Consider the following 20,054-nt stretch of genomic DNA (forward strand, 5'->3'; position numbering starts at 1 on the left):
TGGGCCAAACTGAAGTTACCCAACCACTGTATTATTGAACAAAATGTCACAATAAAAGCCTAGAATAATAAAATAGAAAACCAGCAATATAAAAGTGAAAATTAGAAAATGACTGCAGGAAAACAAATGATTTTGGCATGTAAATCAGAAAACTTTGAAACTGTTGAATTTTACAGGAAGGAAATTTTTGAAAGGTTTCCATCAAAATTTTTAAAATTTAAAAATTAAAAAAAAACTTTGAAAATCCTTCCCACAGCACTTGAATCACACCACAGAGAACGAATGTGTGGGTTAAAATAATTGATAAAATACACCACAGACGCTTGATTAAACACACTTTATTATTAACCATCTTAATTACATACAAATCTTACAGAAATTACAGCTACATGTCCTTTTAACATCCGGGTATACTGAAATGCCTCCATTTTGTACTTATGGAACTATCCACATCAGAAGCTTGTGTCGCACTTTAAATCGAAGGCTTCCTGAAATGGCCTTAAAAGCAGAACAGGTACAGAAGAAAGCAGGCTTTTCTAACAGAAAACAAAGTGATAAAACTGAGAACTTTCAATTCCTCCGCTTCAAAACAATAACAATATTAATTAACAATAAATTATGTTTACAGGTGCTGACTCAATCCTGTGAAAACAAACCCAAACCGGTGTAACAGAACTTCAACTCCTCGGTCCACAGTAGTCAAGGCAACAAGCTCCACTGCAAAGGGCTCAACTTGTCCGTGGCTGTGCCAGGTCTGTCTGAAGACGCACAAGCATTTCAAATCCACACATTTTGAAAGAATCATGGACCATGGGGCAAGGACAGAAGCAGCAGGAAAGGAAGGCAGATAGAGAGTAAACCGAGCGTCTTAACGGAGTACATCTTTATGCATTTTGTACATCTTTTTTTTTTGTGCTCAATGAGGGGGAAAAAACCGTGAGGAAGACTAAAATGCGTGTTGAGGTAACAGAACATCAGTTATGAAACAAACACACCTAAAAAACACAAGGCTTAAAAACCTTTTGTAGTCAGCAGTGATCCGAGACGGAGTATGAGATTGAAGGGAATTGGCCCAAATGCTGACTGCATTCTCCCAGGGATCCCCTGTTAAATCCCACACCGCTCTGTAGCCCACCGTAGATACCTACCGAATGGCATAATGTTACAAATGTCAGAAATTTCAATCTATTATGCATCATGCATAACACCCATGAACGCAATATAACAACATTAAATTGTCAGGCAATTCTACAATACAGACAAGCTGTACTTCCATGTGCTATGGTCAAAGTGCTTTTTCTAGACTTTGAAGTTAACATCTACGTTAAAAAAACAGTATAAAATACATGATACAAAAAGGCTTACTAATACCTCTAACGATTAAACTTGTAAATGTAACGGCCTTAAGTGTAATCTTCTCCTTCACCACACTTTGGCAATGGAGACAAGCTTCTGTAAACGGAACCCTTCAAATCAAGGCAGAAATGTCAAGTGTTAAGAAGCAGGTCTCATCAGTATGTTAGATTGAAAAGAAAGTACTATTGTGAAATATCTATGCTCGACCCACAGGTCACCCCTTCCTGTTCAGTAGTTCATGATAATGGTACAGGTCTGTTCACCACAATTACAGTCCGCTTTCTCTTACCCCACACTGGAATGGCAAAGCACTAAGACATCATTTTAATCAAAAGCTTTTCAACAGCAGCACCTACGCCCCTCAAAAGCTCTGCATCACGTCCATTCCTCCACTGAAAAAGCAGAGGCACCTCAGGCACCGGAAAGCACCCTCCGACTGCACCTCAGCACTCAGACCGCAAGGGACGTCCTCACTCACAGTGCCGAGGGTTCAGACTCTCAAAAGGCATCGTGACAGAGATTACACACAACTGCAAAATCTTAAAAGCACTTTGCTGGGAAGATTAAATCATTCTATTTAACATATTATGTGATATATGCTGCATCATGGTTTATCAGAACTACCGTGTCGGAATGAGCAGTTGAGCATTTCTCGTTCGGGTCTGGCCTGGGAATCTACAAATGATCAATGAAAGCAGCTGGTCAGCCAGCTCCGCTCACTGGGCTCGAGGGTCAGAATCTGCTGCTGATTTGGAAGTGAAACCGAGACTCAGCAGAGCGTGCAGCTCCTCAGCACCAGGGCTGCGGGCCTCTGGAACAGCTCAAAGAATCTGGCCAACAGAAGAGTCAGAACGAGTCATGGGAACGACAAGAGGAACGCACGCCTCACCAAACTCCCTGCTACTGTGGACCATCAAGCAAAGGTTTAAAAAGCTTCCTCCTGAGAAACCTGTAGGACACTCCCAACCGGCTTCACTTATCCTTTTTAAATGAAAAAAGCAGAGCTGCTGGACTGTGCCAAACAGCCGACAGAACGAATGAGGGGTACTTCAACCAAAACTCCTTCCTGGCTGTGGACAGACACAGCTGAAATGGCAGCAGCTGAAATGGCAGTGGCTGAAAGCAGCGGTGATCAGCAAGGCCGCGCCCGTTCTCAGGAACAGCCACCAGGGGCACAGCACCGTGCCCCTGACCTGCTCACTGCAGCTCAGCTTATACTCCATGAATCGTCCGCGGCACAAACCCCAAAGCATGCAGGTTTTGGGACGACACTGATTTTGTAACTCAAACTCAAAATCTCAAGTGCTGCTAGGTGGCTGCAATGAAGAATGCAACTACATTGCCAAATATATTACTATAGACCAACCATTTGGCTGACCCTGCGTTCTTACCACTTCCATTCCAAATTCTGTGGCTTGTCATAAGCAAATACAGTTCCAGAATCTCCTGTTACTGACCAAAGCATCCGGTTGTTAAGAAAAATGAAAGGAAGGAGCATGAGAGTCAACTATCTGGTTAGTGCAGTAATGTCTGTGATAGAGCTACACATCAGGAAGAGAAATTTCTCTCTGCCCATAGGGATCATTTTGCAATCCAGTATCATTATCACCCGCCTAGTATTTACGGAATCATTTTGCCATGAATCACACATGCGTGCTCTGTCCAGTATAAGAGAAAATATGCGTGGAAACGAACAAGGAAGTCACCTGACAACATGAAATGTGAGTACAAAAGTGAGGCTTTGTGGAGTATAACCTGAGCCTTCGGCTGCTTGTGCTGCAGAGCACCAGCAGGAGGGCCAAATGAAATGTCGGGGAGGGACCTCCACACAGGACTGAGTGAATTAACGCCTGGTGGGCCAGGCCCCTGGCATGTCATAGCAACATGGTACTGGAGAGCCTCGATTTCAACAGCTGCGATTTCAGCACACGACCATCCAGACTAGTGAGGCCAGTCCTGACGGTGGTACACTTAAAAGGCTGGCGATGCCATCGTCTCTCTTGGGTGGTGGTGGAGGTGGTGGTCAGGGTGGTGGCGATACTGTCAGAGCTGATCACAGGCCACTCCCCCCCCCCCCCACAGACTTCACAGGCTCCTTCCCATAATGATCACATCTTTTGGAAACCCCTCCATTTTGGCCACCTCAAAGCAGCCCAGTTTGCTGTAAAAGTCCAACATCCTTTTGTCCATCTGCCTTACTTCACAGAAGGCACCATGGGAGCCTACAAGTGTGGAGGGGGGGGGGGGGAGATCAGGACAAAGAAATTATGCTATTGGACAGGTTCTCATCAAGGCATCTTTGTAAAAAACATTATACAAATAAAATTCAACTGAAATATTGTCCTCTTTAACAGTAGGAATAATCCAAATTCCGATCCCAAACTTTGGTTTTAGGCAAATGTTTTTTGCATAATATGCACAGTGCTAGTTTTTAGGCAGAATATGTACAGTGTTAGTTTGAGATGAGGGGTGATTATTATATTATTTTGTACTACTCAAAATTTACTGGGTGTCCAATGGACCACTGTGGATCACATGCGAGTGGTGACAGGCTGTTATCCCGTCTGACTTAACACCCACATCCCTGGGCAACGCCAGCGCTAACCGTGTCCCCCTGCAGGGCTGCCAGCCCGTCGGCACTGGCACGGTCCGAATTTGACACCAAACTGTGGGGCCCATCAGTGTACTAGGGCAGTGTCTTAACTGGATGAGAGCCCCAACAGTCCTTAGGTTAGTGTGTTTTCATGTCACTTTTAAAAGCTGACCCACCATTGGCTTTTAATGATGACAGCAGACATCCCATCATGCTTTTGGCGACGCTGGGGTCTGTGACTTTTGCGTGGATGTCGACCTTGATCAGTGAGGGGAAATTGCTGAGGAAGGACTCTGGCAGGCCTTCTTCTTCCTCGTGGAAGCTCAACATCATTTTCTGTGTGACAGAGAGGTAAATGGAGGGAAAGAATTTTCCCCACTCAAGTTCAATTCACCTATGAAAGGCAGAACAGGAATGGTGACGGCCGGAGTAAAGGTTTGGGGGATAAAGAAGAACAAATAAATGCATATACTCCTACTTGCCTCACACAGTTATATCCAGTGCAAGCAAAGTGAAATGGATGGTCACTACAATAATAACGTAACAATTCAGAGCACACCAGAGAGGCACAAAGCCATGGATCTTTGCCATTAAAGTAACAAGGTATAATGACTTTAGATTTAGAAATTTGGAGGCGAGTGAGGTGGGAACCAACCTCCGCTTCAGACAAGTCTTTCTCAGAGTCGGGTTTGTTGTACTTCTCCTGCATGCTCGGGATCCAGCTCATCTTGCACTTCTTCACGAAGGGTTTGACGTCAACAGTGCCGAGGGCATACCCGCAGATGCCCTCCTCATCCTCCAGGACGAAGCCGTAGTCTGGGCTGAGGGTCAGGAACCCTCCCACTAGCCTACAGGACACGCAGTTACAACCCCACACGAAACCGCGGTCGGCCCACCATACCGCCATCAAATCTCCCCAGTGAACGGTTTCATTTATTGCCCCAACATTTTTAGATATTCACAAGATAGTGGAACTTTGGTTTGTGGATCACATTAAGTAAGCGTCAGCGTGATGAACCCCGTACTGAGGAGGTGATGTCAGAGCGGTGATGCTCTTGGTGATCATGCCTTACCGGTCTCCGATCAGGTCGGGCTCGTGCTCGCAGAACGGAGCGTCCTCCAGCCCCTCGCTGTACATCTCCCTGCAGATCCTGTACACAGAAGGCTGAAACGACAGGGCATGCGTTAAGGGAAGGGCTTTTAAAAAACTATTAACACAATGCAGGCTTGATTCATTTCGTCATCTCTGAATACTTCATTATCCACCAAATGGTCAGTTTTACCAGCCATGTATCCACACTTCCACCAATTAGGAGCCTCATGATTCACATGTTTACTCACCTTTGCAATGTGAAAATGGGACTTTTATTCCTCATGGCATGCATACCTATTTCTGACGTAATGTGTGCCTTTGTCTAGGCCAACCGTAGTTGAGTAAGCTGTCAAACTGTGATAATGAGGAACGGCCAATAACACTGCCCACATTACACCAGGCCGAATAATGGCAGAGGTGGGGGGGAATGAGTCACATTAGTACATAAAGGTCAAAGATAAATGAATCACAGGCAACTCATTATGGCGTGGGGGGGAAACGGCGACCGCAGGCCTGGAATGGTTGACACAAAAAGGGACCACAAACCTCGTCTTTGGGGTAATACGGCCGGATGGAATAGATCTTTGAGGTTGGCATTGAAGGGGGCGGCTGGTAGAAAAGATCGTTTGCCCCGTCAATTGGCAACAATCTCTGCGGAAACCAAACACAACATGCTGAGCACCTCTCGTCCTCAGCCTACTTGCGCTTCCGCACGGATTCACTAATATCACACTCGCTACTTCTGTGTTAACTGCACAACAGTAAGGTCCAATGAAATGCAAAGGCTGCACCAGTCAGAAAGAGCTCTGCTGACTACAGTCAGTGTAAGACAGTAAAACTACAGCATCTTTCGCTAATGGCTACCAGGGCTCTTTTCCATTATGGTTAGCGGTAGCACTGTTTACATTTTTCAACATATAGAGGCTACAGAAGTGCACAGATAAAAAGATGGAGACACATAAACAAACAAACAAGCAAGAAATAATAATAAAATCTGAGAGGAGAGGTTTGGTCTGAAAAGGCCTCGCCTGGCTAAAGGAGATGCCCCTTTCCCCTGAAAGAGTCATAGGACGACTTCGCTGCGCCAAAACTCCTGTAGAGAAAAGTGACGTGGGAAGGTGGCGGGTGGAAAGTTCCATGAACAAAACAAGAGGTGTAAAACTTTGCTTTTCATAGCTCATATCAACAGCGATTCTTTTTTTACTTTTCCAGATTACTCAGGAAACACTGAGTTTCAGACCCTAAATGCCTCGGCCTGAGACATGGGACTTGTGTAAGTCACAAGCAAGCTGATATAGTGAGAGAGAATGTTAAATAAACAAACACAATGTCTAAGTGGCAGCAGAGATGTCTTAATTACTGAAAGCCAGTATTTCATGATTAATCAGGGGAAACGTCCTCCCCGTTCTGTGTGAAAGTGACGAGTGCGTTGTTCATGGAACCTTCCGCAGGCGAACTCGCTTGCGCGCATGAGGGCTTGGTGATGGGGGGGGGGGGGGCAGCTGCGCGGGGGTAAGGGGGGCGGGGGGGGTGGGGGCAGGGCTGGGAGGGGCGAGGGAGGGGGCAGGGCTTATGCTGTGCTTCCTGCAAAGAAATGAGATGTCATGAAAACCAAATCCTAGCCATGCCGCGCGGGTCGCAAGCGCTCGGGAAAAGCAGCATCCCCTTTGGCCATTCGCTGAAAGAGATTCGGACCCATTCGGGATTAGAGATGCTAACGCTACCATGCCTAGCGCTGGTATATTCTGCTCAACTCTCCATCAGTTAACCCGTTCCCCTTAGCTCGTCGTTTCTGCATGTGCTCAAAGTGCATTTGAGGCTCCAGAATAAAAATCATGAGCCTTTATTCATTCAGGAGGGACCAATAACAAAGCCAATCAAAACGGGACGGTGGACCCCATTTGAGCAGGCCCAAGAGCGGAGCTCAGCTCTTTTTTTAAAATGGCCGCTCTTCGGAGGGGGAGAGGATTGGAAACAGACCGTACGAGGGGTCCGAATGAGGTTATGATAAAAGCATGCCTTAAACAGACCAACCCTTTCGATTCAGAGGCACACGATCTTTTCTCCTTTCTCTCAGTAAATCGGTGGTGAATTTGACATTTGATACCTGGAACTCTCCCGCTAGACCGCCCCTAAAGGCCCAAGGCTCTTGGTCTCCACTTAAGAACTGTGCGGAGGACTGACTACGACACCCTGTTGGGATCAGATCCAAGTGGAGAATGTTACGTGAGAGGGGCTTTTAGGCAAAAACGGAAGGGTGAAGGGGGGGGGGCAGATGCTTCTATATCCAATCACTCAAAAGCACATCAAGTCATCCGCATTTATCACAGAAACATTTTACACAAATACACATTTTATATGTATATATATATAAAGATAATACAAAATAAATACATTTTAGAAGGAGGCACAGGACTGAGGGGCACATGCAACTGAAGCTCACACGTGTCTATTTGCAACCCAAACAGGTTTTTAAGTGATCAGATTTTTAAAGGAAATTTATCATTCATTTATCTGGTAGAATTGCAATCGGTCTGTTCAAAACATCTTGACTTGTTACTTCATTCAAATTAAATTAGCATGCCAAGACGTAATATGAAAATTTTACCTCTCATTTCATTAGGAAAATGAGTACCCGGAGAGAGAGCCAAATGGGCTACTGGTTTTACAACATACAGTACAGTCCAAGCTCTGCATGTTGAAAATATTAAAAGGGCAGCAGCAATATGGTACATATTTAAAATTCTGTTGGGGGGGAGGGGGGGGACAAAACTTAAATTCTTTTGAAACTAGGACAACTGATGTACAGTATAAGCTTGAATTGTTCGTAACCCGTTTAATCCTGTGCCTCATCTCTGAAGTCACATTTTTAATGTTATCTGCCTTGTCACATGACCAGCAGGCCCAGTTTATTTCCATGGGAAACTTGCAGGACTACAGGGAAATTAAATCATCTGTTTAGAAAACTGACTGGGAGCTTAGCAGAGGTCGTCTGCCAACCAACATCTTTTCAAATCAGATGGAACTCATCTCTCAGTTCAAGAGGATTTGCTTGTGAATCAACGATACTTGAAATTTGGGACACAAAAGCCTGTTATATGAACAGATACTGAGAAAATGGAAATCTCACTAAAATAGGTTGGGTCCCATTTCAAGTCACGTGACAAGATCAGACGATACATGTGAAAAACACAGAACAGCTGTCAGAGAAAAAAATGTGGGTGTTAAAACCATATCACTAACGCTGCGCAAATGTGACTTCACTCAAAAGCCAAAAACAAACGTTTCCATTCTGTTTTAATATGAACTATTGAGGAATAAATACATTAATGAATAGGAGAATAAAATAAAAAGAAAAGCAATAATTGGAAAAACAAAAAGATAATGCCAGCACTGAGCATACAGCGGGCACTGACGATCCGATAGCAGTAGAAACTGTTGCGCTGGATTCGTCCATCTGTACACAGCCAAGGAAGACAATAGAAAATGTCATTAGTATCCGCTTTCAGGGGAAGGGGAATAAAACCAGCGCTGCTGTGACTGATTGCTCTCTGCACTGCTTCGTCGCTCATTCCCCGAGAGGAACAACACATCTGTGCATCCGTGCCAAAGCGACGGAGGACTGGCGTGACCACTGATTAGGTCACACACCTTGAAGATCACTGTCAGACAGCGGACTCGGAAATAAGTCACAGACGCATTCTCTTCACCCGTTACACTAAAGATAAAAATGAATTAAATATACAGCACACAAAGTGTCCTTATTGAGTTCTCTGAACGGCATATTACTGACATTACTGCATTACCATTTTCATTGACGAATCTCACAACGGCAGCAGTATGCACAGTATGTCTTTTCAGAGCACAAGAAGTCCATCCAGAAGACAGATCCAAGAACTCAAATGTGTTAGCGAGATGCTGGCTATGTTCTCAGACGCCTCATTCTTGACTCAATCGGTGAAACTCGACCAGGTGTCTGCACCTCTGATTTATTAGTAAACAATATTAGACAGAAATGTAGTGGTGGTTCTGCCACTTTTGTTTTCTGGCTGCAGTGTGCATTAAAGGCTTGGAGCTTTTCCTTAGAGGTGAAGAGAAACCTGTGAACTAAGTGCCATCACCTCAGTAATGTAAGCAAGGCCATGCTGGTGCTTTCTCAGAGTGGAGTAAGCTTTCAGAGACACGTCATCTTCAACACAATCAATCATTCTAACTGTTGCAGTGCCCAGCAGCGAGAAACAGACTCGTGAATGGCTCACAGGACATGGAAAGGGGTTTATTTTGGTTCAAACATGCAGTGAACCTATTGGCCTGTGTAACTGCAAATAGGCTGATGAAAATTTGGTGAATGGAAAAACAGCCCTGGGGGGCCGGTACAGTTAGAACCAAATCATCAGAGGCCTTTCCGCAGACCTTGTAAATCTTCCCTGTCCAGAGAACATTCTGGAGGTCTACATGTATTCCACTGCACCAAAGCACCGCCATTATCCCCAGTGCCGCGATTTACACGTACTGCAAATATATCCCCACTACCCATCATGCAATATTTCCCCTCAGCACCAGAACAGCCACTGTTTTCCAAGCTCGCGTGCGCCGGTGGTGGAAAGGACCCGCGTTCCTTCGCAGTCCGGATGCTCAAATCGCGAGACGGGGGCGGGGGTCGACGCGGTACAGACGCGTACGAGAAACGCAGCAAGCAGCAGTGCAGCACAGGCACCAGGGACCACTGTTCAACATGACCTTTAGCAGTCACACAGCTGCAGGGGACAAACTGGCTACGAGTGCAGGCAGCATTCAGTCATCCAAACAAAAGAAATAAAACACATGAATAAAAAGACCTGAAAAGGCCTACGCTTGAATCTAAGGAATATATATATTAGCCCAAGAAATTAAAAGAATGCCAATGGACATATGGTAACTGTACAGCATGTCAGCTATTGTAGTACACAGATTTTAACAGCTACCAACAGTATCTGGAAAACTGTCAATTTTAGTTCTACAAAAAAATAACATTACATGCATCAGTTTTCCTTGAAAACAAACTGCTGCAGACCGTTGAAGATTTACTACACTAAAGGAGTCTTAAAATTCAAAATGTGTAATGTGGCCCCATAATTTCAAACTTGGAAAACATTTAAGGTCTGAAACAGATGCCTGATTGGTCCGTGTGTTAAAAGGATTATGGAGTGTGAGAATATGACTTGATTGGGTGTATTTCATGGGCTAATCAAATAAGTGAAGCCCTTTTTTTTGCGGATAAACATGAGAAACCAGCTGTACATACCTAACCACTGAACAAATGATTTCACCATAGAGATGATACTCTTTATATCCCATATGTAGGGATACAGGTCGTACAGTATGGTCCTGTTGGCGGAGTTGGACAGCCTGGTGAACATCTGGATGACGGAACAGCACATCTCCTCAAACTTCTCCGCCCTGGACTGCCACTCAGCCACCTGCGAAGCCAACAGTGGCATCAGGCACCTTTACCTCAGAAAACCGCAGAAAAGGTTTGAACAGCACTCGGGGATGCGATTGCTTCCGATTTTCCCGAAACAACACTGATTTTTGGGCCCTAAATGTCACTGGGGTCTCCATTACGGTAGAACCATCTCTCCTGCTATCAGCAGTAGACCTTCAAGTGATCTGTTTTCACCGGGATTTTAAATGACTGCCCAATCCGGATCACAGAGATAACTCACCTTCTCGGGCTCCTTGGCCTTGGAGTTCACGCTGACGATGCTGCTGTTGGCCCGGAGCCAGTTGAACTCCTTGAGCATCTGGACGGCCTTGGGCCCGTGCTCGTAGGGCAGGTAGAAGAGCTCGGCCAGCAGGGTCAGGTCCTCCAGGGACACGGCCTCGGCCATGTACAGGGGCTTCTCGTTGGGGCCCGGCACGAACGCCTCCTTCCCCTGCTGCTCGTCCGTCTGCATGGGGGCGATGTCGCTGCCCGAGTCCTCCTGGATGGACATCTCCGGGGACTTGGACTCGGCGATGCTCTCCTTGTCCGTGTCCATGGGCTTCAGGTCCTCCGTCATCTTGGCCTTGACGATCTCCGTCAGGATGTGGTTGACGTTTTTGGCTTCGGCTTCGTCCTGCTTCTCCGCCGCGGTCTCCATCGGCTCCTCGTCCATCTCCTTTTTCTCCACCTCCACCTCTACCTCCACCTCCTCCTCCTTAACCAGATGGTGGGGCTCCTCCTGGCTGAGGACGTCCGCTGCCACCTGGCTCATGATTGGCTGCTGGAAGACGGTGGTCACCGTTGTAGAAGGGCCCAGGCTGGAAGAGACCAAGGAGGGGACGTCGATGGCCAAACTTTTTGCCCCACTGTGAGGCACCTGCCGACCTGTCAATGAAATTGGGCACGTTAAGAAAAAACAGTAGTATCGGAACCAGAAGATCAGATCTCGGCTGGAAACAGAATTTACTAGCACCAGCAATAGACAGACTAAGGACTTCCCAGCTTAAAACACTGCTCAGATTCCCTGAGAGCAGGTTGCAACATTTGATATGCTTTTCGTCACCATTCAACAACTTCCCTGTGTCGCATAACTTACGTATGAACTGTCCTAGACCCAACTTTACAACGACTGGTCAGAAAATACTGATTTCATTTAAAAAATGTAGTTCATCTCCCTGAACTGTAGTGCTGTCACCAGGCTTATAGTGAAGTTGCAGGTGCCGGGCGTGCGTAGCTAGTTGTGCATATTATGCATATTAAATTTTTTTAAAATAAACAAATCCAATTAATACTTGCCTAAATCAAATAATTGCAAGAGTGCAACTGGCTTCTGCCCAGAAATATATTCGCGTAGTTAGTAGGTATTTTTTCTTACTGTTGTACTGATGAGGAACTCCAAACTCTCCCAGCCACTCTGTGAGAGCCAGCTTGAGGGCCATCTGGGGGCTGTACAGCATGTCCGTCTCCAGCTCCTCGTCGCTGCCCTCGTTCTCCAGCTTGATCTGTATGGACACCGTGCTGTCCTCACTGTCAGCTGCAACAGCACCAGAGGCCACGCAACAGAAAAGAAGCTTTAATAACACCAAGGTGGAACAAGCCCTGATAATGATGCACGTTAGTCCAGTAGGCAAGAGAAACAAGGTCTGCTGAAGTCCTCCCACTAAAAACTGGCAGAAACCGTTTTCCTCATGACACACTAATTCAACAGTAAATATAAACTTTACTAAATACTAACTGTTCATACATTATATTTAAACTACTATCCAGAAGAAAAATAAGAATATTAAGACACTTAAAAAGGCAGTAATCCAAGTACTGCATTTCAATACTAAAGGTTCTACATCCAGAAAACTGCTATCAAATAATAACTTACTCATGAGAAATTACAAAAATGAAGCAAGACTCCTAAAAAAAATTTGCAACCAATACCTTCATGAAATGAACAATGAAAAATTGGAGGAAGGGAAATAATCACTAAGAACACTTGAGAGTCAGGAGTCTCCAGAGAAAGCAAGGCAACATTTTAACAATGTCTCATTCCCCTAATCCTATGGTGGCCTCTGCTTACACATGAAAGCTTTTTGTGCAGACTTCATTGCTTCAATTTAGAGTTTTACTCATCAAAGCCTTCTGCTAGGGTTGTAGAGCATGTTGCCAATCGCGTTTAATTTACATAGACACAGGCATATCACAGGGATAGGATTGTTACTGCAAACTGGACTCACTCATGACAACGTCTTTTCGTACTCCATTCATATTGGACTTGTACCATGTGGCTAGGGTGTGGATAGCCACAAAGTTGGACTCAAATTCACAGTTGGGGTTGGTGAGGACCCCTTTCAGTCGGGGGATGAGTTCGGTTGACCGGCCCTTGTACGGACCCAGGAAAAGCCTCTTTTGGTCATAATCGTTGGCGTGTATGTTGTCCCATATGACTGGGGCCCTCTTCAGTATCTTAGACACCTCTTCTATAGACTCCACAGTTATGTCTTTGGACACTACTTTGGGACCTAACAGAGGGAAACAACATGCAGTCACAGAACATTCGGTATAACCACCATCTTTTTTACTGGAGCCGAAATACCCTTTTCTCCAAGGTTTTATTATGTCAAAATGCAACGGCAGACAGCTTCGATTTTAATTTTTAGAATAACAAAGATTATGAGCTCTGAAATATTACCTGTCCAAAGAACTTCAATTCCCGGGAGCAGCTTCTCCCCAACTGTCCGCAGGTATGGAGACTGGGAAACGTTTGGGTAACAGAATGTTCCACAGTACTCTGATGTTGGAGGGCAAAAGAAACAAAAATAAATGCCACACATTAAAACCAAGTGATATATTTACGCTTGACACAATGTTGCATTGCAAGCTATATATATATATATATAATAGTGTGTGTGTGTGTGTGTGTGTGTGTGTGTGTGTGTGTACGTGTGTGTGTGGATTTGCTCTCCAGACAATAACACACTGTAGTCTATACATTTGTATTTACTCTCAGAACATCACACTGAAGGCCGTATATTTGTATCAACTTGATACAATATTACACTGTAGGTTACTCTTGATACAACACTACATACCCTGCAGTCATTATGTTTGACAATTTAATTGACAACACGCAGGCCTAGCTATTATGAGCATAGCTTGTGGTCGAACAGACAAACTGTGGATCGAATAAAGTGTTAGGATAACTAACAAAATATTGATACCTGCATTGATGTTGTTATGTTGTTTGAACAATAGGATATTGGCCCATAATTTTCATATTGGGCCATCCCTACCTAAAACAGTTCAACTACAAAGCAGCAGTACATTGTGCTTAAATATACCCATGTTCATTTAAATCTGGAAACGTTTGTTTCAAAAGCTCCCTGTGATATTATTTTTAAATTGAATTCAAATCCATACCTGTAGGACAGAACAAAAATGTCTCTGGCTCTCCCAAATACTGGAAGATCTCGTTGGTGATGGACACTTGGGCGTGCGCAAAAGAGCTGAACACTTCCTTGTCCGCAGGGCACATGTTATGGTCAATATCATCAAAGAGTAAGGCAAATGACCGGCAACCAAAATGTGACACCTGCAAGGGAAAAAAATATGGTTATAAAGTCACAGTGCAATCTTCAGAGACATTAAGACATAAATGTCGAATGAACACAAATTGCAGAAAATGAGCAGTTTATAAGTGCATTATTATTATTACACTGCACTTAAATGATTAATTCATTACTTTATCTTTTCATTAACAGATATTTCTGTCAATTCATTCAATAATGTTTCTCAGCCCTGGTCCTGGGGACCCACTATGTAGGCTAGTTTGTGTACAGTAACAAAGCAACAAAGTATGTATTGTAATGAGCTGCTTATAGTTCTTGATTAGACTTTTTACATCTGTTAAATCCACATTAAGCCATAAATGGTTATGTATACCCGAAAAAAAATCATTCACATCCAAGGAATTTCAATCAGTCACACCAACTTATGCATGCATTTACTAGGCTGCATGAACTATATAGCAAATAATTTCAATTGAAAGAAGTTCTATTTTTTTTATTGATTCAATTAAAACTGCATTGCGTTTAAATGAATTTAATCACAAAATTAAGGCAGAACTTGGAACACATTTTCAACAACCTCAATTGATCAGGAGATTTAACAAAAACCAGCATACACACTGGGTCCCCAGAACCGCGGTTAAGAAACATTGCTATAGTGCATGCTCACGCTTAATATACCAGAATGCACAAGGGAAACTCATCTTTGAGGAAAGTAGCACACCTTAAAGGAAATGGAGCCATTCACAGAAGCGTGCATTCACATAATGAAAATACAGCATTTAGATATTACACTGTAAAGAAACTGTCCTTGCCTGATCTAACTTGCGTTTGAGTGTGGACACTTCTTTCTGGTTGGAGAATGTGATGTCCAGCCCAGGGGATATGGCATAAATGAATTCTATGCCATGCTCTTTAGCAGCACCAATCAGAGTCATGAGTTGCTCTGAAAGAAGCAAACATATAAGGAAGACATATTAGTTACAGTGACAGATGTTCAGTACAAGGCATTTAAACAACATTTTTTGCATTACACTGCATAATGCAACTACGCTTTTCAGTCAGTCAGTCCAGAATAATTGGCACACTTGGTAAGGCTGCACAAGACAGACAGAATTTTTACTGAGCCAATCCTTTAGGGTGGTTCATCACTTTTAATATGTCAGTATGGGATTAATATGCATAATGGTGAAAAGCTCACAGGTTCAGGTGAAGTTCACAGACTCATTACTCGCCCATATCTTGACATAACCATTAGAAAAGTAATATGACTATAGAGTTATGTCTAAAGTTAGGCTTTACGTCAAAAGTTAGGCTATACACTTAATTTTGTGTAAATGAGTAAATTGCAACAATGTTAATGCTAAAAATATTAACAAAACACTAAGCATTCTGAGTCCTTGCCTTGTTGTATGGGTGAAAATCATATGTGTGTAAGGTTAATGTAAGGTTAATGTAAAGCTGTAACACATGAACTCTCCTTTGGATGTATAGCATGCCATATTATGAGAAAAATTATTGATCTTGGGTATCATCTTAAAATCAAGCTGACAAAACTGTAGGGTCTGTCCTACCTGCTTCTTCAACAGAATACATTTCTCTCCAAAACATCCTGTGTTTGTAGTCATCTTTTGGAGCATAAAGGTATGTATTCAACCCCCATTTTTGTTGCCTGGAAAATATAATTAATTAATTATAATTAATAAGTCTTACAATACACACAGCTGAAATTTCAAATCGCCAAAAAAAACTGAAGCAATCAGTTTTGTGTTTTACATTTTTATGAAAAATAACAAAACAACTTCATTTTTTATAGCATTATTATGAATGCAACATTTACAGTGGAACTTGTAACATCCTGTCCTAAGAGTGCGCAACTTTAAAAAAAACACGCTATGATTACCAAAAAACACAACAACCCACATACCTCCTGAACAGCTCTTTTCTTTGTTCCATAGTCCATGGTCTCCCATAAAAGCCTGCCATTTCAAACAAAAAAGACAAATTCCTTTTCACTGTCACACACATTCATTCTTTCTACATCAGCCATTTCTTTACACTTCAGCAGAATGCTACTGCGACTGACCAAAATGGCTTGCTTACAAGGTTAAAACAGAATAGTTTCAGATTGGGCATATGATGGCTAGTACATTTCCTCTGTGAAACAGAACCAAACTTCTAATTTGACCTCCACAAGGGCAGCAATGGGTCAGCTTTCCCTGTCTGTGCACTCTGTTTTGTTGCCACTGGTTTATCAAACATATAGGCCTAGTAAAAGCAAGTGAGAAAGCCAGTTTAATTTCAGTTGGGACCTCCTTCTGAAGACAGTGGGGGGAAAAGGTTTTGAAAAGTTGAAATCCTACATCATCAAGACTAAAGCAACATCTTGGCACTAGAAAACACAGAAGAGCATAAAACAGAGGTCGCCCATGAAACGCCTATGGAATGCTGCACTTTTTTTTAAAACAGAGGTCATGTCACAAACTATGTTTTACAGCAATTCACTTGCATTCAGATAAATAAAAAAAAATGCAAGTTCTCAACAAAAGTTTTCAACTTTTCATTCAAATTAAGTGCTTTCTCTGTGATTCCAGCAATCCTACCAATGGTTGTGTCAATACTATGATCATTAAAGATATATATATATACTTCTATTGAACGCTGTGGGGTAATTTGTCCTCTGCATTTGACCCATCCTAATTAATTAGGAGCAGGGGGAAGCCACAGTGCAGAGCCTGGGGACCAACTCTAGTTCTAAGGCCAGTGCCTTGGTCAAGGGCAACTGCAGGAGCGCACCTAACAGGCATGTCTTTGAGTGGGTGGGATTATGCCGCTAAACAACAGAAATGTCAGACACCGAAGGCCATTGGCAGCAAGAAACCAGATTAATTATTTTGTTGTCCTTTAAGTCTGGGTCATCGCCCATTATAATCCCTGTATTTTTTCCCGAGTTTATTTTTCCTGTGTAAAAAATTCAGAAACCTATGTTAAGGTGTTAACGCAGGCCAGGCGAAAACAGTGTAGTATAGCGGCATAATCCCACCCACTTTTCAGGAACTAGCCTATATTAGCTAACCAATTACATCAACACAGTGAATGTAGGTCAATCCATTGATAAACTGAGACACGTGGAATTGGATGAACAGAGAAGTCAAATACATCAGTGTTTTCCACAGGTCTGAAATATACATGTGGTGGTAGTCTGTGGTGTATGTGTGTGTGTGTGTGTGTGTGGGGGGGGGGGTCGGGTCGGGGGCACCCAAAAACCAAAAGTCCACTACTTATATTAAATAGTGCTTTACCGTATGAAAAACAAATATCAATATGTTGTCTATACATGTCCGGATTAGTAGAGGTGAATTTCACCAGCGCTTGTGAAGTTAAAAATTAAGTCCAATAAACTACAAAGGTGCCAAAATGTTACAGTATGCACGTTCTAAGAGGCACAACGATATATGACGGAAAGGCATTTGATTTTTCGGAGAGATAAAATACGCATCAATGTTTAGTCTAAAAATATAAAAACACACTAGTGGCGTTGGCTATATACTACATGTTACCTTGCAGAATATTACACAGGAGGCTTCATGTTTCAACCAGTAGATGTCGACCACCACAAAAATGTAAAAACCACACAATTGAGACACGACAGCAAACCACCGTAGTGATCAACAACGGCAACATTGCAGTCTCGGTTCTTATCCCCAAATTGAGCACCATCGTAGGCTCAAAATATAGCTTTTTATATGTTAGCTAGTATAAAAACTTAATGGGAAATTAAAATTACACAGCCTACCCATGCAATTCAGACCACAACCCAGATAACGTTATTGAACAATGCAGTTTGTTTTCTCACCTTCCACCACGCCGCTGATAAATTTTCGACGGCCGCTTATCTCAACCCCAATACTGGGCTCCTCAACCGCCGCCTGTGCCTCTACGGCCGCTTCAGTCGGCCCCGGGTTGGCGTTCGGCTCCCCGTCTGGTTGGGAGGCCTCCACAGACTTATCTTTTTGAACCATTTCTTTACGTCAGCAACCGAATTCTAAATTATACGTGAAAGTAATACTAAATAATGTTATTGTATCGAAATGCTAAACGAAAACAATTACCGTAGTGCCCTAGCTAATTTGCTGCGGGCAAACTAGCTTAGATAGCGACTGGTAGCAAATCAACTAGCAAGATATTATCGGCACCTTCTCAGCTCCGAAAAGAAATAACGGCAGTACTAACTTTAGACATACATGGGGTATTTTTCGTATAACAATATTAGCTATCCCTAGCATTTGATACGGCTGGTTTAGATAACTCGGCTTATAAATCCTTCAGAATCATATCCTGCTAGCGGGCTAAACTAGAGTTTCGTCTCTCAATGTAGGACGCAAGCAAAGCAATAAAACAGGACGCAATTACACAGTAACTTCAAATATCACATTCGAGGGTTATGATGTCGATAGACGATAATACTGTATTTCTGACACCGCAATGCTTGAATTTATGTAATTTTGTTTCCTATCCAACATTCCGCGACTCATTTTAAATTTAGCTGAAATTTTCCATCGCTTCTTCCTGTTTACACCTACTGCGCAGAATCACCATACTAGTTTAAACCGGTTACAACCGGCTAGACAGAACTGAAAACACAAGCGAATTAATGAAATGCTATAGAAATTTACTTTTAAGTATCTAAATGATAATAGTTAGCTGCAGAATTATAATACATGTACCTATTGTATTTTATAATATAAAAACTGTGTTATTTGTCTTGTGATGTTTTTGTCTTACAATAAATACCCGGATTTACGCATGCGCTGTACAATGTGAATGATGGTTTCTTAAAGTGGCGTGCACATTAAAAAGAATTATTCACGTTTTTTTTTTTTTTTTTTTTGCAGTTCATTAGCGTATGTCTGCGTTTGAGTGGTTTAAAAACACATGTAATGTAATATAGCTATATCTCCTTCCTTTCTGGTCCTCTCGTCTCCTTTGCATCTGGAAGCTGGTAACTGGCTAACTTTTATTTATTCATTCATTCATTCATTCAATACAAAAGCATCAAGGCATATAATTACACAAAATCTGTACGAGATGAGCAATCATATGTTTTTTTCGTCAAACCGATATCAATAAAAAAATACAATGAAAGGGGTCAGAAAGTCAAAATCTGTAAGTAATGTATCAAGAGTCAGGGCATATTTGTACTTAATAATTATTTTCAGTTTTTCCAAGAACACAAAATCAATTTTTTGAAACTTAGAGAGCTTTTGATAAATGTACATTTATGTAGCCAAAGTGATACTTTGATCCAGTGTTGGACTGAGATCCAGAAATCACTTGAAACTTCACATTCATATGGTTGAATGGTTTGGTTGGTTGGAATAGTTGCACATTTGCTTGTTTCTATGTCTTGGTTACAATTCTGACAGTCAGTGATTTCCAGATTAAATTTTAGACTCAGGAATTCATTAGCAGGATATATATTAGTCAGATTCTTAAAATGAACTTCTTTGTATGTACAAGGGATCGGGTAAGAGATGCAGTTAATTCAAATTTTATGAATAACATTCATTCATAATCTTGTAATATGTTACCTCTTTTTATAGGGCGAGAACACTATTTTGTTAAATAATTTCATGATAGCATATTTGCATTTCTTATCTCTGATTAACTAAAAGGAAGCAAGGGGGTTGAATACATATGCAAACTGGAACTGTCTTTTATTACTTACACAAACATTTCAAAACAATACCTTTTCACTTTGACAAAATACAGTACTTTGCATCAAACAAAAAAATCCCAAGTAAATGCATTCTGAAATGACTGTAGCAGAACAAAATGTGCAAAAATTCAAGGGGGCCCAAATACTTTTTGGAGCCACTGTTGTTTCCTTCTGTTCGGGTAATGTAGTGTGATTGGTAATTTTGCTTGTACACTGAGTAACAGTTTTGTTTGCTGATGTATCCCCCATCCCCCTGTTGGACAATAATCTGCTCT

The 20,054-nt window shown here is 42.5% G+C and overlaps 1 protein-coding gene across 1 annotated transcript; it reads right to left on the reverse strand.

Annotated features, from left to right (window-relative positions):
* Positions 1–322: 322 nt before the first annotated feature.
* oga (O-GlcNAcase) lies at positions 323–18,809 on the reverse strand. The gene is made up of 16 exons (XM_064318066.1): positions 17,917–18,809; positions 15,988–16,039; positions 15,635–15,732; positions 14,876–15,006; positions 13,915–14,086; positions 13,187–13,285; positions 12,732–13,016; positions 11,882–12,040; positions 10,748–11,391; positions 10,327–10,501; positions 7,150–7,235; positions 5,589–5,693; positions 5,023–5,114; positions 4,605–4,797; positions 4,126–4,285; positions 323–3,578 (listed from the first exon to the last, which is right to left on the reverse strand). The coding sequence occupies exons 1-16, from the start codon at positions 18,080–18,082 to the stop codon at positions 3,442–3,444; spliced, it is 2,754 nt and encodes a 917-aa protein (XP_064174136.1). The 5' UTR covers positions 18,083–18,809; the 3' UTR covers positions 323–3,441.
* Positions 18,810–20,054: the final 1,245 nt, after the last annotated feature.

The sequence above is a fragment of the Anguilla rostrata genome, chromosome 18 (assembly GCF_018555375.3).
Source record: "Anguilla rostrata isolate EN2019 chromosome 18, ASM1855537v3, whole genome shotgun sequence".
NCBI classification, from domain to species: Eukaryota; Metazoa; Chordata; class Actinopteri; order Anguilliformes; family Anguillidae; genus Anguilla; species Anguilla rostrata.